At 42.1% G+C, this 20,318-nt stretch overlaps 1 protein-coding gene and 1 long non-coding RNA gene across 7 annotated transcripts in view; one reads left to right on the forward strand and one right to left on the reverse strand.

Moving 5' to 3' along the window:
- The window catches only part of LOC138581378 (uncharacterized), a 229,543-nt gene extending 214,325 nt beyond the window's left edge, over positions 1 to 15,218 (forward strand). For both annotated transcript variants that reach the window (XR_011304540.1, XR_011304541.1), the window contains exon 5: positions 14,729 to 15,218. This is a non-coding gene — a long non-coding RNA (uncharacterized lncRNA). The remainder of the gene's footprint in view (positions 1 to 14,728) is intronic.
- SLC4A9 (solute carrier family 4 member 9) overlaps positions 1 to 20,318 on the reverse strand; it is a 1,170,242-nt gene that overhangs the window by 276,745 nt on the left and 873,179 nt on the right. For all 5 annotated transcript variants that reach the window (XM_069652671.1, XM_069652669.1, XM_069652668.1 and 2 more), the window contains one exon: positions 8,975 to 9,246. In XM_069652671.1, the coding sequence (XP_069508772.1) occupies positions 8,975 to 9,246 (272 nt within the window). The remainder of the gene's footprint in view (positions 1 to 8,974; positions 9,247 to 20,318) is intronic.

Raw genomic sequence — 20,318 nt, forward strand, 5'->3', positions numbered from 1 at the left:
GGCTGGCCCCTTGGCCATGCAAGTTGCACAGGGTGTCCTCGTGCTCATGCATATAATGGATGACCACTTACACCTTGTCCTCAGTGAAGTTCATGGCTGGCTCGACAACCTTCTGCAGAATCCTGGCCATCCTGGATGAGATGATAGTGTGGTGCATTCTGGTGGATAGTGTTTCTGAGATTCCTGTGCTCTCCAAAGGTGTGCTGTGCAGAGTCATTTTCTGCTTTGCCTCTGATGTTAAGGGCGTCTGCATACATTTTTGCCACATCTGATGTAAAGTGCAGTGCTATGTGCGACATCACTTTTGTGTGAACATGTACGCATCTGACGGTTGTACCAGGAACTTGAGCCTCATGTCAGATGCATAATTAAACCTGCAATTATTCGCAGATACTGGACACATATCTTTGTGCAGTCTAGTGTAAGGTGCAGGTTCCCTTGTATAATAAGATCGGCAATGTTCTATATGCATCTATACACAACCGTACTTTTAAGAGAACGAAGCTGCACCATTTAGGATTTCACAGTAAGTGTTTAGAAACATTTCTTATTCAGGACATTTACCAAAAGAGGTGTTTAGGAAAATGAGTCAGACTAGTTGAGAACTTTAAAAACAGTCAAATGAAACTTACATGAATTGCCCACGCCAGGAATAGAATTAACAACTATAATTCCCCCCACTCGTTCATGCAATGTTGGGGTTACAAAGTTACCATTCCCCATGACAAAAGATTGTATTCTTCACTAAACAGCTTTTGTTATTTACCAAAGTTTTCTCTTACTTTTTATTTACAAGCTGGAGACTCAGAGGGGCACAGTTCAATGAATGCAATGCGGGTAGGACTATGGATGGGAGGAAATTAGATCATAAACATGTCCAGGAACCTCAGGGAATCCAAGATGGTGGAAGGCTTTGCTATAGACTCAAACCCACCTCCGTCAGCCCACATAACAACAGACACATGGACCAATCATAAGTCAGCCCAGCCAACCCTACACATCACCATCCAGGAGGATGCGCAAACACCCTTTAAAATCCAGCCCTACCAGTCAATGGAGGTCGGTCCCTGGGAGACCAGACAGGAGTAGCGTGGTGTCAATACCTGAGAGACCGTGCAGGTAGAGCAGGTCATCAATGGAAGACCCCAGCCCTGGAGACCTAAAGTGTAGAAAGCTTGAAGATGGAGACCTGGCAGAAGCAGATGCTGGTGTGTGGCGAGGTTGGTGAAGCATGTAGTTTAGGCAGAGTTGTGTGTGTTTTTTGTCAGCGAGATATGAAGATGGAGAGAGACTTGTTGGGTTGACTGATGGAGATATTACCTTGGAGGGAGAGGAGGTACCTTCTGTGCAATAAAAGGATAGAGGAATTATTGCAGAGAATGAGACCACTTTAGAATGGTAGGTGGGAGATATTGTTGGTGAGAAGAGGGAGTTTGTATTCTCTTGGAGTAAAGAATATTGATTTGGGGATAAAGGAGGGGGTGTCACCTTGAAGTGGAAAGGAGAGTGAGAAACCTGGATGGAGATTATTCTGGAGGAGAAGGTTGTGGTCAAGGCAAGGAAGGAGATGGTTGTTGTGGAATAGGCGTTTGAATATAGAAAAGAGTTGTGCTGAGATGAACGAACAACATCAGAGGAGTAAGAGGGGTTGGCAGGTGGAAGAAAAGAGATATAATCAGGCAAGATTGGTTAGAGAAGGGGATAGAGCTGGATAGTCCTTGGAAAGTGGGAGGAGGACAGACCACCAACTTAGCTAGTGAAACACGGAAGTGCCAATACAACAAGTAGTAGCAAGGTTACCATAGGAATGCACAGGACGGAGAAGGACCCAAACAAATATTTGAAAGGGAAGGTGGTCAGAAGATTAGTGGTCAGAAGGTAGGGCCAAGCTTCTTCACTGAACTTCACCAGGGTGCACCCAACCAATATATTGGTGCCAATCTTGAGCCCCGCCTATCAGATAGCCCTTGCCGCTCAGCAAAGGACATTTCCTAAGGGAACCCATTCGGAGGCATTTGTGGAGATCTCTGAAAATATCTCAATGCCCAAGGGCTATGAGTTTGTGGCTTGCGAAAACCTGCTGTCAGAGAAGATGGTTTGAGAGCACAAAAACACCTTCCCTACTTGAAGAGGGAAGACTTTTGTTTTGCAGCTTTAGGGTTTGTCAAGCTTTATAAAGACTTTGAACACAACGCTTTGCTCCAAATATCTGAGTTGGATTACTTTGAACTTTGGGAGACTGAAAACCCTTCTGGCTGACCCTTTTGGGAATAGAGAGGGGAAGCCCCTTGTGAGTAACTGGCCCTCCTTTGTGTTACACCCAGATATTTGGAGCTACCATTCTGATGCCTTATTGTTTGGAATTACCGACATCATGGCACCTATTTTGTTGATTAGAGAGGAGTGGTGCAAACTCTCATCTCAGAACAGGTTATCATGCCATGTTCTTTCTGGAGAGGAGCGCCTGCTACCTTTTTTGAAATATTTGAAAGGAACTTTTTGGTCACCCTGAGTTACCTGGGGGCAACTAGACGTGGACTCCCTGCTCACTGTGCTCAGAGAGACACAGCTTCACCTCACTGATGAGGCCCAACAAGGCTGAAACACGTGTATGGGGTTGCTTTTGGTACTCTTGTTCAGAGAGGAATTGCCATAGCATTTCGGTGCTGGACTGCCCATGTGGGCGGGACAAAGACTGATATGCAAATGGATATTTCCCATCTGTGAAAGGTACAGTGAGCAGAAAGCGTGTGCTGCAAACTCTCATCTCAGAACAGGTTATCATGCAATGTTCTTTCTGGAGAGGAGCGTCTGCTACCTTTTTTGAAATATTTTGTTGATTAGCCAAATGGAGCTTACCAGCATGTCAAAAAAGTTATGCAAGCAGCAGGCAGGTGGAGATCAGAGGTCTTTAGTCAGGCCATCAGGAGATCCAATCATGGAATGAGGGCAGGAGTCCAGGAGACAATACAAAGGATCTTGTACCCAGCAGTTAGATGTCCAAGATTGATATTACTACAGAATACAGGAGTAGAGAGCAGGAAGCATTCTCATGTCCACTGAACACGCTGTATGGTCATGATTGCAGAATAAGATCTGCACTTATCTGAATGAGTTTTGTGTGAAGGCAAATGGGTGCTTCAGCTTCTAAAGTCAGCATGGCTATGCGCCTCTCACAGGCAGATGCAGGGGTAATACAGTTTAGTACATCCCATAGATCTGCAATGCATCCCCGAAACATAGACAAGTGAGCAATCCATAGCTACAGTAAAATGGGGGAAAACAGTATTAAGGTTGTGTACGGTACTACTGTGCATTACACCATACTGTAATGCATCAAAACCAAAATGTCTTCCACTATATGGATTTGCTGACGGGGGAGGTGGGAAAGGAGATAACAAAGTCTTCAGAAGAACTGTGAAATAAAACATGTAATAAATGTTAATGTTAATGTTAAATGTATTTGTACCGCGCACCATCAGCAACGGAATTGGACCCCAGGCGCTCCGGCGGATCTGCAAACAAGGAGGCAGGATGGGTTAGTTAGGTGAAGAGGGAGTAGGAAAGTGAGAAAGGCGGTGTGCTGTTGGCAGCTTCAGTTCGGTTTTCACTGTGCACTGAGCTTTGGTGTGAATATCGGATCGATGCAAGTCCTCGTGTGCTGTTGGTGCGGTTTGTGTGCTGTTTGTTTGTTGTTGCAGTGTGGTGAAGTGCGTGCGGTTTGCTGAGCGAGAAGATGGTTGTGTGGATTTTCACATAAATTAGGTATGCAGAGATTTGAGCATAGGGTTAGTGGGTTATATATCTTAGTCCTTATAAATCTTGTCTATGTATCCGATTGTCCTGTGGGTAGGCATATTTTCCACTTTTGTTTCCTGTCAGTCTAAGTGTTATGGATGATGGCGTGGCATGTTCCCAGCTGTGTTGTTTTTGAACTTACTGTAATACGAAAGGGCGTGTCTTGTCACCCACTTTGGTATAGGTACTGTAAATTAGCAGTCACCCACTCCCTTGCTATCTATTTTCTCTCACCTTAACATTGCTTAGTGTACACACAAAAAGTATGTACCCCAGCATGTGCCTGATCAGGGAGACTTTAGGGAGTCTGGAAACAACATGTACTTCTAATTACCACTACACTACATAAACATTGTTTTAATGTGCGCCTGCCTTTAGCCACAGCACAATAATGCTGTTGTAAAGTGGTTGTGGGCAGGCCAAGGGGTATCCACATCATAAACAGTGTTATCACACTAAATAGTCAAGCCACCCCTCAAAATTAATGGGTCTCCTAACAAACTGCAATGCATAAACAGCCATTGGCTGGGTGATGCACTCAAGCTCATCTTTGCACCAGATTTCATGCTCTGAATACTTTATAGGAAATTAACACTTGGCTCCATATCAATCGAGCTCCCCAAGTGTAAATTACTACACATCTCAATGAGAGAAGGCCTCAAACTCTGAGGCTAAACACAGAGCATGGTGCCTGGCAGATGGGGACAGATACGACCGGAAGACATGTGAGCAGCCATTATATATACAACAGCTGGTGGTCCCAGGAATGGTCCTGGCCCTGGGTATCACCTAATTATGAGTATTTTGTTTGTAAAAAAAAACTGCACTGGCAGTGAGGAGAGTGGGTACTCTGAAGCATTTAGGGATTGTCTCCAGCTGTCAAGTGAGTGGACATAGCCACTTGGGTACCAAGTCATAAGGCTAATCTACACCAAACAAACATTGTTGTTATAAAAGATCACTTGAGCAATTGGAAATGTTCTGATAAAGAAATTGTGCAGGCCTTTCAGAAATTCTGCCTAATAATCAAGCTATTAATGACTTCTTAGACAAAATACCTCGTAATGCCTATCCTCAAACTGACCTCTCCTCACTTAGTGCTCCAATGACTCCCTACGAAATTAATTTAGCTATTAAAACCTTTAAAAAAGGTAAAGCCCCTGGACCATATGGCTTTCCCATTGATTTTATTGCACATTTTTCAAATCTTCTAGTCCCTAAACTTAATAAACTTTATTCCCATTTCACTTCAAATTATGTATCCCAAGGTTCTTTTTCAGAAGCTATGCTAATAGCATTTCCAAAACCCAATAAACATCCCGAACTTCCCCAAAACTATCGTCCAATTTCCCTTATTAATACAGATTGTAAAATGTATGCTAAAATTCTCGCCAATAGACTTATCCCCTTCCTACCAAATCTCCTTAAGCAAGACCAAGTTGGATATGTACAAGGCAGAGTGCCCTCCTCCCATATTAGACTTTTTTTAGACATCATTGATATTTTAAATAAATCAAATGACCCCTTTGCAGCAATAGCTCTCGATGCTGAAAAAGCTTTCGATAGAGTTGAATGGGGCTTTATGTTCCAAGCGTTCAAATGGGATGGTTTTGGCCCCCCTTTTCTATCTATAATTAAAGTTCTAGATTCCAACCGCAAAACTGCAGTCTTTGTAAATGGTCAACTATCCTCCTTTTTTCCCTTATCTAGAGGAACATTTCAGGGTTGACCATTATCCCCTATTCTCTTTATTCTAGCGTTAGAACCTTTTCTTGAAGCCATAAGACAAAATGATAATATTCTGGGAATTTCATTTGACGATTTGCATATCAAAACAGCGATTTATGTCGATGATGTACCCCTAGTCTTAAAAAATCCTCAACAGAGCACCCAACACTTACTTAATATTATATCTAAATTTTCAGGTGCGTCAGACTACAAACTTAACAATGACAAATCGGAAATTCTTCCACTTAATATACATTGCACCCTGTTTCACACTAGTACTTTAGGTAGGAAGACGTGTCCCCAAGGATTCAAATACTTGGGTATCCATATTTCAGCTTCCATCAACAGTATTCGTAAACATAACTTAGATAGTACGCTAGCCAGAGTCAAAGAACTAGTTTCCTCTTGGTCCCCCCTGTATCTCTCCTGGTGGGGCCGATTGGAATCGATTAAGATGATGATTTCCCCCATTATACTCTATCTCCTCTATATGCTGTCTATTACTCTTTCTCCTTCCTTCTTCAAATCTATAGATTCCTGTCTCACCAAACTCTTATGGGGGAAAAAGAAACATAGAATATCTCTTTGTAAGCTCAAAAGATCCCGCTCGCAAGGAGTGGTAGGCTTTCCTGATTTAAGAAAATATCATGTAGCCTTTACTGCTAAGCAAACACAGTGGTGGTTTCCTCAGGATGAATCATCTCGAGTGCCTAGGTGGGTTTGCCTGGAGAGAGCTATGGCTTCCCCAATGTCCCTGGCTGACCTTTACCTTATTAAAGGGAAACATAAATGTACTAAATACTACTGTTTTCGTCAATCCATCCTTTCCCTTAGGATATTTATGCTTCCATTCATACCTAAGCAATCTTCATTCATATCCCCATTCATGTGGTATAATCCCCTGATCAAAATCAAGGGTAAATCCATTTTTTCAAGGCTGTGGCTTTCTAAGGGCATCACATTTTGTAATCAACTATTTAAATGGGGTATTCCCATTAAGTTTGATGAATTTATTGGCAAATTCCATATGCCTGGTTTGTCCTTGTTGCAGTTTCTTACAATTATTGCTGCAATTGTAGAAAATGTTGAGAGACTGATGTACAGTTCCAATAATCCTGATGCACTAAGATTACTTCAAATGCTGAACTCTAATTCGACTGCCTCTATCTACTATAACATCCTATTAAGTACTTCACCTACCCCGAGGATTGAATGTCTTCACAAGGATTGGAGAAGAAATTGCTTACTGTTGGATCATCAGTTTTGCTGGACCCTCCAATGGCAATGTATTTCTAAAATTACCACCTTTGCAAGTCTCATTCAAATCCTATTATTTTTTCATCATAGAGCCTTCATCACTCCTATATACCTTTTCAAATGTGGCCTATCACCTAATGATAATTGCTGGAGTTGCTTGCAAGTTCAATGTTCGTTCAAGCATATGTTCATAGAATGTAAATACGTTAAACCATTTTCTGAGCTCTGTGTGGAATACCATCAAATGTATTTTTAACCTTTCTATGTATTTCTGTTTTGATTTTCTTATTTTAGGTAGCTCCATGTTAAATAACAACTCTGTCAACAAATATACTAGATATCTGTTTGATTTATGCTTAATTGTAGCAATCAAAAATATTACAAGTAACTGGAAAAAACTAAACCAAATTAATTTTAAATTCTGGTGGAATTCTATATGCAATATTCATAGATTAGAAGGCTGTAATGTATCCACATCTGACTTACAAAATAAGTATCAGTTGAAATGGCAATCTTTCAATGATTATTTATCCGTGTGAATTCTCATTAGTATCCTGCGAAGCATTATCCTGTAATAAGACTTGTTATATTTGTACCCTACTCTTCATCCCCCTCCTTTCTTCCTCTTGTGTATGTTCTGTCCAGTTAGTGTTTTGTCTTGTTGTGTGTAATGTTTTTTCCCGCTCAAGATTAAAACATTTTTCCTACTGTTTGAAACTATATGTTATAAGGTTACTTGGCTTACTTAAGTATTAATTTTTACTTTACCTTGTCAGCCTGGTCTTACATATACCATTATTCTTGATATATGATGCTTGTATTATCGGCCTTGTATACCTAAATTCATTCAATAAAATCTTTAAACACAAATAATTCAGCAATTTTGTTTAATAGAATTCAGAGTTATTTCAGGCCACAAAACAGGCCAAAAGCCTGCACGAGATACTCAAGGGCCATCGTTGACTTTTGCAAACTATCAAGCTGCCAGTGGCTTACTCACATTTCATAGTCACAAATCAATGTACAGGGATAATGGTCATGGGAATACATTGTGAGAGGAGTTTAATAAATTACAAGTTACAGCAGATACTTATTCTTGGGAAAAGTGCCATTAAAGGCTCTGTAAGGCAAGTTCCACAGCCTTTAATGCAATTAGCAAGCTGGCAGAACAACGCTGAGTGCTAATGGCCTTTTTTAAAGGGAAAACGGCTTTGTACCTTCCGCACGCTGAAGTCTCTTAAGATAAAGCTACAAATATAAATGACTGTTGCAGAGATAGAAAAGGGACTTTACACATGAATCCCCTTTCTGTTTCTTTGGCAGTGAGCACAGTGTTGCAAAGATAGAGGATGGTGGCCAGTGCCGGCCTCTGGAATGCCAGAGCCCAGTGCGAGATTTGTGCACCGCCCTCCCCCCCACCACAAATGCAGAACAGCAGGGGGCTCAGTTGTGTTGTTTGGCTGATATTAAAACAAGTATCAGCAGAACAACAGACCAGAGCCCCTGCTGTTCTTGTAAAGTGTGTTTAAGGGCACCTTGTCACCAACTCAGTATCATGTAAACAGCGCCTATTAAAAAAATCACCCTCTTTGATAGTCACTGTTTACATGACACTGAGCTGAAGTCAAGGTACCCTTCATTTGCTGTGGGGGTGCCATGGTGCGCCCTTAGCCTTTGAGCACACTTTGAGCCGGCGCTGATAGCAGTGATATGCAGGGGATATGCAGGTGGCCAGAATGGAATATGTCCCTTTATTGTCTAATAAAACCTACATTCCACCTCTTGATTGGCTGGCGCCACTCCCGCGGCTACTAATAAACCAACTGGTGACATATTCTACAGACTTGACATGGACATCTTCCAAGCAAAGTGTCTTCTTTTGGCTATATGCCACTGCTTTAAAATAATTGATGCTGTCTGATGCAAATCGCTGAGATGAAATTATTGAAGTTTAATGAGAAAGTTATAGGTGTTGGTTCACAATCCATAGTTGTATCTTGAGTTTGAGTTATGCATGCCATATAGCCTCTGCACCTTATTGAAATGTCACTATTTAGAACAATCTGACAACGTGTGGTAAATATAATCTAATCTTATCTATTAACCATGTTTTTTGTAAACAGAGCAAGGGGCATGCATTATAAAATCATGCAGCGACCACACCAAATGTTATAAAGAAAACAGTTGTTACCTATGCTAGAAGGGAAGCATGTGCAGCTGTAGACGGTCACATCATTAATGCTGTACGCCCAATTTATCGGGAAATTATCAGCGAGGCTCATCATCTTCTTGCAGGCATCATATATGAATATACAGCTGATCAATGCACAGAAGCCTTCCTCGGTAAAACGGGTGAAGTACTGCACCAGATAACTTGCCTCGGTTGCAACCAAAATCAAACAGTAAAAGGCCACCCAAAGGCCGATCCAGAGCCGGAACTCCAGATAATTTAGGTTGTAATCTCTGGTAGAAAATGAATGAATAAGAGAATGGTGATCAAGTACTGCATACAAGAATGTTTCCAAAAGCTCTGCTTAGCACCCATTACATCACATGCATGTCGAATGTTTCACCAAAACCAGAAACTTGGAAAGATTGATTTATCGCAGGAAGAAAAAAATGTTCCTTTTTGAAAAGATATGGGGAAGCTTCCTGGATTTGTACTAGCTCTGATTAAGCAGTCTATCGGGTGTTTTTTTTTGGGGGTGGGGGGGTGAGGGAAGTGGTTAAGAAGATATACTGTTTGTAATTGGTTTCTGTGAATTGTTTGAACATTTATAAATTGTCAATAAAAAAAAAAAGAAATATAAAAAAATATATAAAACAATTTAAATTAAAATAAAACCATAAGCAATCTCGGATGTTAACAGATTTAAGGGTACATATTCATTTTAGATCTTCTTGACAATCAATAAACGCATGTACTTATACATGTATTTACAGAATTTGAAGCACACACGTACACACATTTTAAACAAACTCACATCTAGGTGCAAACAAACAGAAAAGCTTGAAACAGACCCCTACAATTTGTGGCTCATTAGTTCAGCAGTTCAGTCTGGTGTTTCTGAATGTGAGGAAAGGAGTGCAATAAAACACAAAAGACCAAAAGACCCTTAGAAGGGACCGATAAAGTACTGAGCGTCGTCCTTATCTCAGTACCTCTGCTATAGCACAAAAAAAGGGATGGCTCCTTAGAGTACATGGCCACTTATTAATCACTCGTTCATCCTCACAGAAAAGTTGAACGCTCCCTATTTGTTCAGCCCTTATCCTAGATGGTGGTGCCCAAGAAGCACTGCATGGGATGCTGAAAAAGGAGAGCCCAAATAAGACTGGCAAGAGATGGTAAGAGCGTGAACATTAGGCAAATATCACAACTGGGAAATATAGTGAGGGAACACTGAAGACTGTCTAACGAAATATCTATGTGTTTTCAACAGGACCCAGAATGGAAAAAGCTGCATTTCTCCCCCTCCTTCTGCAAAATGTAAAGGGCAAATCTATCATTGAAGCTTCTACTGAGAAACCCTCTGAGGTGGGCCTATTGTAATATCAGTACCATCTCATCTAGTTTAATGCATAGATATCTATCTTACTGAAATGAATAGTAACATACATGTGACCTTGTTAATTGCAGGCTCCCATAAATAGGGAGTGAAGGAATTATTAAGCATCTTCATTTGCTTACTATTAAGAAAAGCGTGTGTCCAAAAGAGAAATGTCATTTTTATTTCTTGTATATTTATGAGGGATGTAAACTGACATTTGCTGTCTTTGTCACTCCCTTCCCCCCGTAATCTTTTTCAGAATTTCACTGATCCAGAAACTTAGTAGGTATTGGTATTTCTTCAAAGATTGTACAATGCCTGATTTGACCAATAACAACTAGGAACCCGTTTTAGGTTCTAAGGTCCTGAAGAATGCAAAAGACTTACAAGGTTGCAGAAACCAGTCGACCATCTGTTTGAGACATCCTCAAATTAGTGGAAGGTTCAATTAAAAAACAATGTTTTTAAGTTTTATAGTTATTATGAACAGAGATTGAATGAATATTATACACACTGAGATGAGGAAATAATGAAATGATAACAATCCCTTTTGAATTCATAACTAGAATGGGTTAGACATTTGTAAGATTCCAGCAATTGTGACATAGAGTACATTGTATACCTTACTCGAATACATGTGATAATTTGGTCAAACCCAGATAAAATATTGTACAGCTTGACTATCCCTGTTCAATAGAACAACCTGCGCATGTAAGTGCTGTTCACTGGGGTGGGGGCAGAACGCTCCACCAGATAACAAATTTAACTACACTCTGTTTTGCCTGTCCTCTCTGTACTTTAGTAGACCTGTCATAAAATGTTACTACTGATGTGATAACTGAACATTTTTCCATAGCACTGGCAAAGAGATCATGTAGGTTAAGATGGTACAATATCAGTAAAATTGATGAACTTGCAAAGTTCATTCATGGGAAAGGGAAATTAACAATCTAACTTGTAAACCCTGTGGTACATTTTGTAGCTACAGTGTCACTGTGGTTTGGGAATACATTTTGGAAAGGTTGTGCTATAGCTAGGCATGGACCAAAGTGTCCATTAGAAACTGAAAGTGGTTGAACATATCATGAAATCCGTTTCTTCCCCAGCATGAGCCCCTGGGAAAAATAACATTGTAGTGTTTTTCCATTTGGTAGCATGGTGCTGGGACAGAGACACCAATCTCACAGGAAACTCAGGCAGCACAGTCCCTTCATAACATTGTGCCGTGATGGGACTGCCTGACCCATCAAGTCACATTGACATGACATGTCTGTCCAGAGTCAACATTGGCATGGCGTACAGTTTTGCAGACAAACTGCCTTGTGGAGCTGATCATCCAGTTATCCTCCCCTCCCTTCTAAATTGGTTTTACTCCATTAAGGAACACAGAGCAGACTTCATCCCTGCGATCTAAGGAAGCAAAATGGGACATAAAATGGAATCTTCCCTCTTAAATACCTAAAAGCAGTTTCATAAATGGAGTTATTCACCAAACTAACTTGAATTCAATCCTGGCTTCAACAGTTGTGACAATATCTGCGGATTGATATGTGGGTGTGTGTGGGGGTGATTCTGGTTGTTAAACACCATCACACTGAAGGTGATGTGAGGTCCCAGAGTTGTATGGGAAGGATCCTTTGGTCCCCTCTCCCACAGACCTATAGACACGAGGCATGGGCTTCTTACATGCAGGCCTTAGCTGACACTGGTCTTTTGAGAAGGAAGCCGGATCAGGAATGTCATGCAGCTGGCTCTGCAGACTGGACTGCGCGGTTCCTGAATCATTATAACATTACCCCAATGTTTGCTAAAGTACAGCTCACATGCAGGTCTGCAGAGCATGTAGCGTGTCAGGCACAGAAGGAACAGAAAGAGAGCAGCAAGGCAGGCTTTCAAGAGCACCTCTAGACTCGCTCACAAACGTCAGGGTTTGTACATCATTGCTCGCACCCGCTAATACGGGAACCAAGATTGCAGACCAGTCTCATGTAGATTTGCGTCACCCCTGGTGGAGCCCAACAGTGATTACAGAAGATTTCATTAAGAACTATGCGCAGGCCCAATCCCACGCTCCCAATAATGACGCTACACAGATGCGGACAGTTGGCTGTAGGCCGGTCCCAGGGATGGAGACAGAGGCCAATATGAAGCAGGAGGCACTTGGGGTTAGTGTTGCAATTTAGAGGAGGAGCAGTGAGAAGGAGAGTGGAGGAGAGGTTGGAGATGCAGGAGTGGTTGGAAGCAAAACACAGGTTGTATTTCAGACAGAGTTGCAAAGAGGAGGAGAGCTTGGACGTACAGGAGGAGGTGGGGAAGCAAAGAGGTTGGTGGAGGTACAGGTGCAAGAGAAAAAAATAGGATGGGAGGAGAAAGGTTGTAGAGAGTTGGAAGGATCCTCTGGGATAGAGAAGGACTGGAGGAGAGAAGAGGTGAATTGACATGTTGGAGGAGGAGTGAAGCAAAGTTGAAGAGGGGGAGGTGGTAGAGAAAAGTCAGAGGAAGGAGTCTGGAAACTAGGAAGTGGAATGCGAAATTACATCAGTGGAGGAACAAGGGAAAAGAGGTGGAGATTGGAGGCTCACTGAGAGACAGAGGGAGACAGTGCCAGTGAGGGCAATACACAATGTAAGTTCCCAAGTTGTAGAGGTCAGGTGGAGCAATTCCATGGCAGAAGATAAAAAAGCTCAGCATGAAGCTGCACTGTGGCCAGACGTGAGTAGAGCGCTGAGGGCCATAGCACGAGTTAGCATCAGTTCACAAGGATGCAGGTAAGAGAGGGTTTGGCCTCTGTAGAGAATCTCCCTGCCTCTGGGGGAAGCTGCGGAACCTGCTGACCCAAACCATAGAACTCAGACTACCTGTTAAAATATGCCTGTTATGCTCTTCCATAATGGGCTAGTAGAGAACCTATCCTCCTACCAGGAATTTGACATTTCCAAGGAACATTTGACCAGTGACTTTGAGTAATGCTGGGGAAAGAACCTGAGAGACTCTATTAAGGAGAATAATATTTTGTTTAGAACGAGAGAGAGAGCAAGAGAGAGAAAGGGTGAGGGAGAGAGAGAGAGAGAGAGAGAGAGAGAGAGAGAATTAGCTTAAGCAGTTTCTGTATTTCAACTATTTCTTTTTGCTTTGTGGTTCTTCTTTACTTCAAGTCGCGAAATAATAAGCACCACTTTATAGGTTGAACAGCTGCATATAGAAATGTTGTATTTCCAAGACATACCTAACACCACTACAAATCAAGCCAAGACATTGTGGGCCTCATCACACAAGCTTGGCGGTGCAGAAAAAAAGTGGCAATAATTGTGTTACCAACACTTTTATTTTGGAAGTTACGGAATTGCCAGCCTTTTTACTGCAATGCCAAATTTCGAGTTTGATGCTTAAGTGGAGGATTTACCTCTAGCACAGTGCTTAAACACCACAAATCTGCCAAATAACCACCTGGTACTGCCCTTCCACCACTTGTAATCCAATGGTAAACTCACAGGACTGAGTCGTTAACGAGTTTGCCAGTAATTCCACCAAAATCGTAATGAGACTGTATGTTTCACCTACGTTAATCCACTACATTCTTAGGTGAATGTTAAGGGGGGTGTACCAAAGGACTGCAGAAAAAAGATCTATAAGTCAACCACGATATTTTATGGTTAAACAGGGGGATATTATGTTGAATGTATACACTCGGGCTGAGCAGCACTTTTTAATGAAAATTCCATGGGGGCATACACTATTACGCCAGGCTACATTAGGGAGTGCATTTTCATCAGATGTGTAATTTAACAGCGGGGAGCTGTTATGTGTTGACATACTCCTAGGCAGCTGCCCGCTGCAAAATGTTTGTTAGTTGCACGGCAGAGTGTAAAAGTCGAGGGAAAAAGGTGGCGTATACATGCACGCATGGTAAGCAGTGTTCACAATTACAATTAAACTCTGCCCGACATGTGATTGTAATTGTATATTATGCTTCTTTAATTGTAATTGTAAATTGCAATTGTACACGTACATGCCACATGTATAATGGCTCCCTTTAGGGTCTACCTTTTTTATGCTGGTGCGTAAAGCTGACAGACTCCATAGAGATCGCAAGCATTTGCGCCGGCATGAAAATCCATGGCAGCAAAAATGCTGAAGGATTTGTACAGCAGTGTGGAAGGGAGGCAACGGAAATGCAAGTTGGGTTCTTCCCCTCCACTCTGGCATAAAAATGATTGAAAATGAGCCATGGTATGAATGTAAACCGTTAAAGCCTTACTGAAGGCTTTTCTGCCTTCCATTTACATTACGGCTCATAGGAAAACGAGCTCCTCTTTATGAAAAAGAATGCTTTTATAATGAATTGATGTACAACAATTAATAAATATTTTGTGGACTATTTTTGACAATTACAGAATTATCGACTGAATTAGAGGAAACTGAGATTGAGATTTCAAAATCAATGGAATTATTCTTTGAAGACCGACAGAACATTTTGGCAGACACAATTAAAAGGCTCGAGAAATGCTGCACCGAGTTGCTAACTACCAAATCAAGGAAATTCAAAAGGGACCCCATAGACCACCAATTTGATAAGGTTTGCACACGGTTTGATGAACAACTGACCTACCAAGAAAAGTGATATTTTCAGTGCCAATGCCACCAACAAAAAATGAAGGCTCATTGTCACCTGCTTTTTGAGATGGCTACAAGATACATTTCATATTGTGGAAGAAGGACAATAAACCCATTGCCAATCGACTTCTTCTAACAGAGGTGCTCGAGTGCACTTTTTGAGATAAGGTAGCCCCGGAAGACCAGGTGAGGGAAGAGACATTCACTTATTTGCAATGAGGAGTGGACAGTCTTGAATATTTCTATTCATGTTTTAACCAAATTTGAACATGTTGCCTTGACTAAAGGTTTGACTTTTATGCGTATAAAAGACATTTGTTTTCATGCGTGTTGATGTTTCTAAATTAATGAGAAAGAGCATCATGAAACATTCTTTTGATGTGCATTCAATTGTTAACACATTGAGTTAGCATAGAGTTCACATACAAATGTATGTTCACTCCACCGTTGGGTTGTCGATGTCTAAATATTTTTCAGAAATTCATTTTCAGCAAATTTCACAGGTACATTTTAGCTAATGTGCTTCTTAGCCAGATTTAATTAGGGAACAACATGAAAGCCTTAACAACTTGGGATTCAATGAATAGCTAGATATTAAGCTGGCTACGTAAAGCGGGGCACAGGTGGTAATGCCACGTGATCAATATCGTAAGGAAATCTTGAGATATATGAATGGTAGACAAACACAGCAAAAACGGCATCATGTCGATACAGTGAGAGTGCGAACATTGTTAAGAGTATTTACTGGAAGAAACAGAGAATGAAGGCTACATTTCTAATCAGTCTGTTCTGAATTTGAAATTCCAACATCCGGAGATGCCACTGTTCTTTTGTCTTCCTAAGATTCATAAACATATCCAATGTTCCCTGGGTAGAGTAATTGTTGCTCAGAATTAGTTGATGTTTACACATGTTTCAGCTTATACCAAAGGTACTTTACAACTACTAGTCATGATGAATTCTTGCCATTTAAAGGATACCACACATTTTCTAAAATGTGTACATTCTGATGAAGAGCTGTTTGAAAATGCTAGTCTAATTACTTTTGACAGAGCGGAGTGGACAGAGTGTTTCCTGTGTTTGGCAGTCTGTTTGCCATTGCTATCGTGAAGGAGGAGTCAGCTGTTAAAACCTACTGGTTTCACGAAGCGGAGCAGAGCAGAGCAGAGTGGACAGAGTGTTTCCTGTGTTTGGCAGTCTGTTTGCCATTGCTATCGTGAAGGAGGAGTCAGCTGTTAAAATCCCCTGGTTACACGAAGCGGAGCGGAGCAGAGTGCACAGAGTGTTTCCTGTGTTTGGCAGTCTGTTTGCCATTGCTATTGTGAAGGAGGAGTCAGCTGTTAAAACCCCCTGGTTTCACGAAGAGGAGCGGAGCGGAGTGGACAGAGTGTTTCCTGTGTTTGGCAGTCTGTTTGCCATTGCTATCGTGAAGGAGGAGTCAGCTGTTAAAACCCGCTGGTTTCATGAAGCGGAGCGGAGTGGAGTGGACAGAGTGTTTCTTGTGTTCCCTGGTGGTCCGTGGAAGTCCGTGGAGGAGAGGACTCTATTTGCGGGGTGCAACACTTCACAGGAAAAGAACTGGTAAGAGCAGCCGCGCATACACTGTTCTGCTGTTCTGTTGTTTGGCGCCTAACGGACAATTGGTGTGAACTGTGTGTGCCGTGTGCCGTGAGCCGTGGGCCGTGAGTCTCGAGCATGAGGACGGGAGCTTTAGCTCCTGCCAACACCCAAGCTCATATGAAGCGAGGGAGGACATACCAAAACGGCCGGTTAAATACCTCAAACTCCCCACTCATAGCTGCAGGAAAAAACTTACCGGTAGAAGAGAGCGCCGAGCTGCAAGGCGTGATGTCTCCCGTCTCGCCTCATTCACGCACAGCGGGTTTAGAGTACCACTCTGTATCTATCAGAACGAGAAATGCGCGGAAAGATTGTGCAGCGCAAAAGCGAACGTCAAAAGACGGCAGAGCTATAAGTGAAGAGCTGGGCACTGTGAGCAAAGGTGAGATGGAGCGTGAGAGGGAGAGGGAATACGTCGATGACGACGAGGAGGAAGCAACGGAAGAGGGAACCAGAGACCAGGTGGAGTGGGTGGCTGAGAGCCTGGAGATTGAGAGGGAGAGTGGTGGGAAAGGGGACATACCGCTTGAAGAAAAAAGTGTAAAGCATAATCAATTACAAAATGCAGCCTATGCAAGGAACAAAACAGGAGACTTGCCAGCAAAAATGGGGGAGGAGGAGGCAGTTGAATCGAGACTAAAAGTTTGCGCAGTAATGATACACTGTGCCCCGACAGCTAACATATTCAGTGCTGTCAAGTCACCAGTACGACATGATGTCAAAATTAAATCCCCCCCGAATACCATGAGGACGTTTGAGAGCGACAAGCCAGTTTCTGACAATTTTAACGCTCAGACAGGACCCAGAAATCACACTGATAAAGACACTGAGGTGGTAGATTTAACCAGTGATATAATAAGGGGTAATCAACAGATGAAAATGACGAACTACGCGGACTGTGCTGTAGCAGAGGATGAAGCACCAAGAACGATGCAAAAAGCGAATGATACAACCCCAAGGAGGGAGAGACAAGTAAGTGAGTCCCCAGCGGTCCTGGAAGCAGTGACCACAGGGAAACCATCAAAATCTGGACCCTCTCTAAAGATACTGGCATGGACAAGAGTTGCAGCAATGCACAAGCCGGAATCTAAAATAATGAACTCACTGAATCAAAATGTGAAGGATGATGCCCATACAGCCAACACGATACGGGTAGCAGACTTAGAGATTTCCACTTCATCCTTGATAGAGAATGTGAGTCTTGATGAGACAGAAGAATATCCAGCTGGGGAGTGGTCACGTGCCGCGGGATGGAACGAAATAATTACAACTGAAAGAATACGTAGAAGAGATTCTTTGGGGATTGCCGACCAAGTCTTGAAATACTTGGTCGAGATGAAGTTCAAACTATCGCAACCACGAAGGACCTCATTATCAAATAATTGTGGAAGACCAATTCCACAAGCCAAATGGCAAGTGATTAAGGAAAGGAGTTTACAAGATGTGATGAGCCTTGAAGCGAATACTCCGTCCTTTGAGTCAAGAAACGAAGAGATTGTAGTTTCTCAAAAAAGGAGCAGGAGAAAGTTAAGCTCTGACATAGAACCCGAAGGTGAGAATAAACGATTCAAAGGAAAAGAAAGTCGGATGGAGGCGCCCACACCCAAGAGATCAAGAGAGTACTTGGCGAGACCGGTACTATCTGAGTCGGATGACGAGGAAAAGTCTCTACCGACGACAATCGAGAAGCAGCAGTCGGAACAACCTTTGAACCCGACGATTCAAAAGAACTCTCAAGAAGTCGCGACACTCCTAGAGACGATAATTGAAAAACTAAGCCTCATACTGATGTTAGCAACAACGATAGCGGTGGCTCCTTTAATGAAACTTTACGAGAACCTAAATGAGCGCTTCCGTGACCAAACCACCTTGGTAGCCCTCTTGAATTTGAAAATTGTAAAACTTGAGCTTGACCTGATGTAAATGACGGCCCAGGTTGTGACATTGAGAAAAGGAAATGACATCTCCTTAACAGCGTTAAGGGAGTCACTAAAATCGACAGCTGAAGATAAAAGACTCCTGGCAGAAGTGACGAGACAAGCTCTGACACTTCTACAAAAAGATCGTGAAGATAGAGTCGATTTAGCAGTGAAATGCGCTCCTCCAAAAACCCAAGCGAGTCTGGAAATAGTGAATGACAGGATCCCACTGGGTATCACAGAAGGACCGTTAAGGAATAATAAAATTCTGAAGACCATACCAATGAACCAAAAAACAAAGAGGATCCAAAATTGCTGCTCTGAAAAAGAGCTTGAAATATCCACCACGATTAGCGATAGCCCGGAGAAAGACATTTGGGAAAAAGATACCTTTAAAGCGCCCAACGACAAAGAGAAGGCAAAGAATGGAAACATCTTTAAATCACCAAATAAAAAAACGATTACTCCAGAAGCGGAATCTGCAGAGACAGCGCAAAAAATAAAACGAGGAAGGAGGAGGAGAGAAGAATGCTCCAATTGTCCAGACGTTCAGGGAAAATGTTAAAGAGGATTGCCTCACGATATCAGGAGGCAAAACCGTCTCCAGAGAAGGAAATATGAAGGAGGCGGAGTGGTTTGATATCATCGAGAACCCAAAATCGAAAGAGGACAGGGAAAGACTCTCAAAGCCAGATAGCTGACCTGAAACAGAGTAAATGTAAAAAAAAATCAAAAAATCAGCAAGTCCAAAAGACCAAAAACCCACAAAGTGCAGCAAACTTCTTCCGAAACATTAAAGCGCTAAACATTACAGTAAACAACACGGAGCCTATGGCTACAAATAACAAAAAATGTAGCGCAGCACCCAGTGGGGCGGCAGGAAAGGTGATTTCAGACTCTCAACCCAAGAATAAGGCCCCTCATGCGGAAACAAGTAAAACAGAAAAGAAAACGAATGCGCCGTTGGTGATTGACGACGATGTTGCTGAAGAGGATGAATTATTACAAATATCAACCTATAGTTCCCCTGAGGAGGAGGGCCTGGAGGAGGTAAATGTTGGTGTGTTCGACCAAGAAAGCGAAGAGAAAAGTCAGCAAGACTATAGAGAAAGAGAAATAACTACACCGCACAAGATCCCAATTGAGTCTGAGAAAGGGAGAGAGATGACCTTGACAGGAAAAAGAGTTTTTTCGTGGCCTCAGACTCCAAAAAAAGGGGAATCTCCAAAAATGATAAAATGTCTTAATGATGAAAAAGCCCAAATCTTCTATACTTTAGAGGAGAAACGTGTAAGGAGCACACAGCAAGCAAAAAAGGATGATCACATTCCTGTCGGATCACTGAGTAATTCCAGTGATGATTCAACGAAGTGTAAGTCGATTGTTGGGGTGCAGAAGAGGAAATCATGTACCTTGAAAAAACTAGGAAATGTATCGAACCCTACTGCCTCCACTAGTAATCCTGACATTGTTGCCAACCCTCAACCATATAGGGTGTTGTTGGAGAAAACTGAAAATAAGAAAAATGACGCCCCCCTAAACAGATACTCGATACTGCAGTTATTTCAAAAGATCCCGGTGTTAAGAACAATAAAGAGCCCGCGTATTGATCGGGTGGAAATCATAGCAGAGTCAAATCAGAAATTCGTTTTGTTACACATCACAGAGAAAAAGGTTGTAGAAATGATCATGATGTGTGAGAGACAGCTGTTGGACGCAGGCTACCAAATATATGAGGTAGATAACGCGCTGGTGGGACATGAATGCGACAATTCAAAAGACAAAAAAATGGCAATAGGAAAAGAAAAGGAATTCCAGCTGAGTAACTCTC

Source organism: Ambystoma mexicanum, chromosome 3p, assembly GCF_040938575.1.
Source record: "Ambystoma mexicanum isolate Mex_15411 chromosome 3p, UKY_AmexF1_1, whole genome shotgun sequence".
NCBI lineage: Eukaryota > Metazoa > Chordata > Amphibia > Caudata > Ambystomatidae > Ambystoma > Ambystoma mexicanum.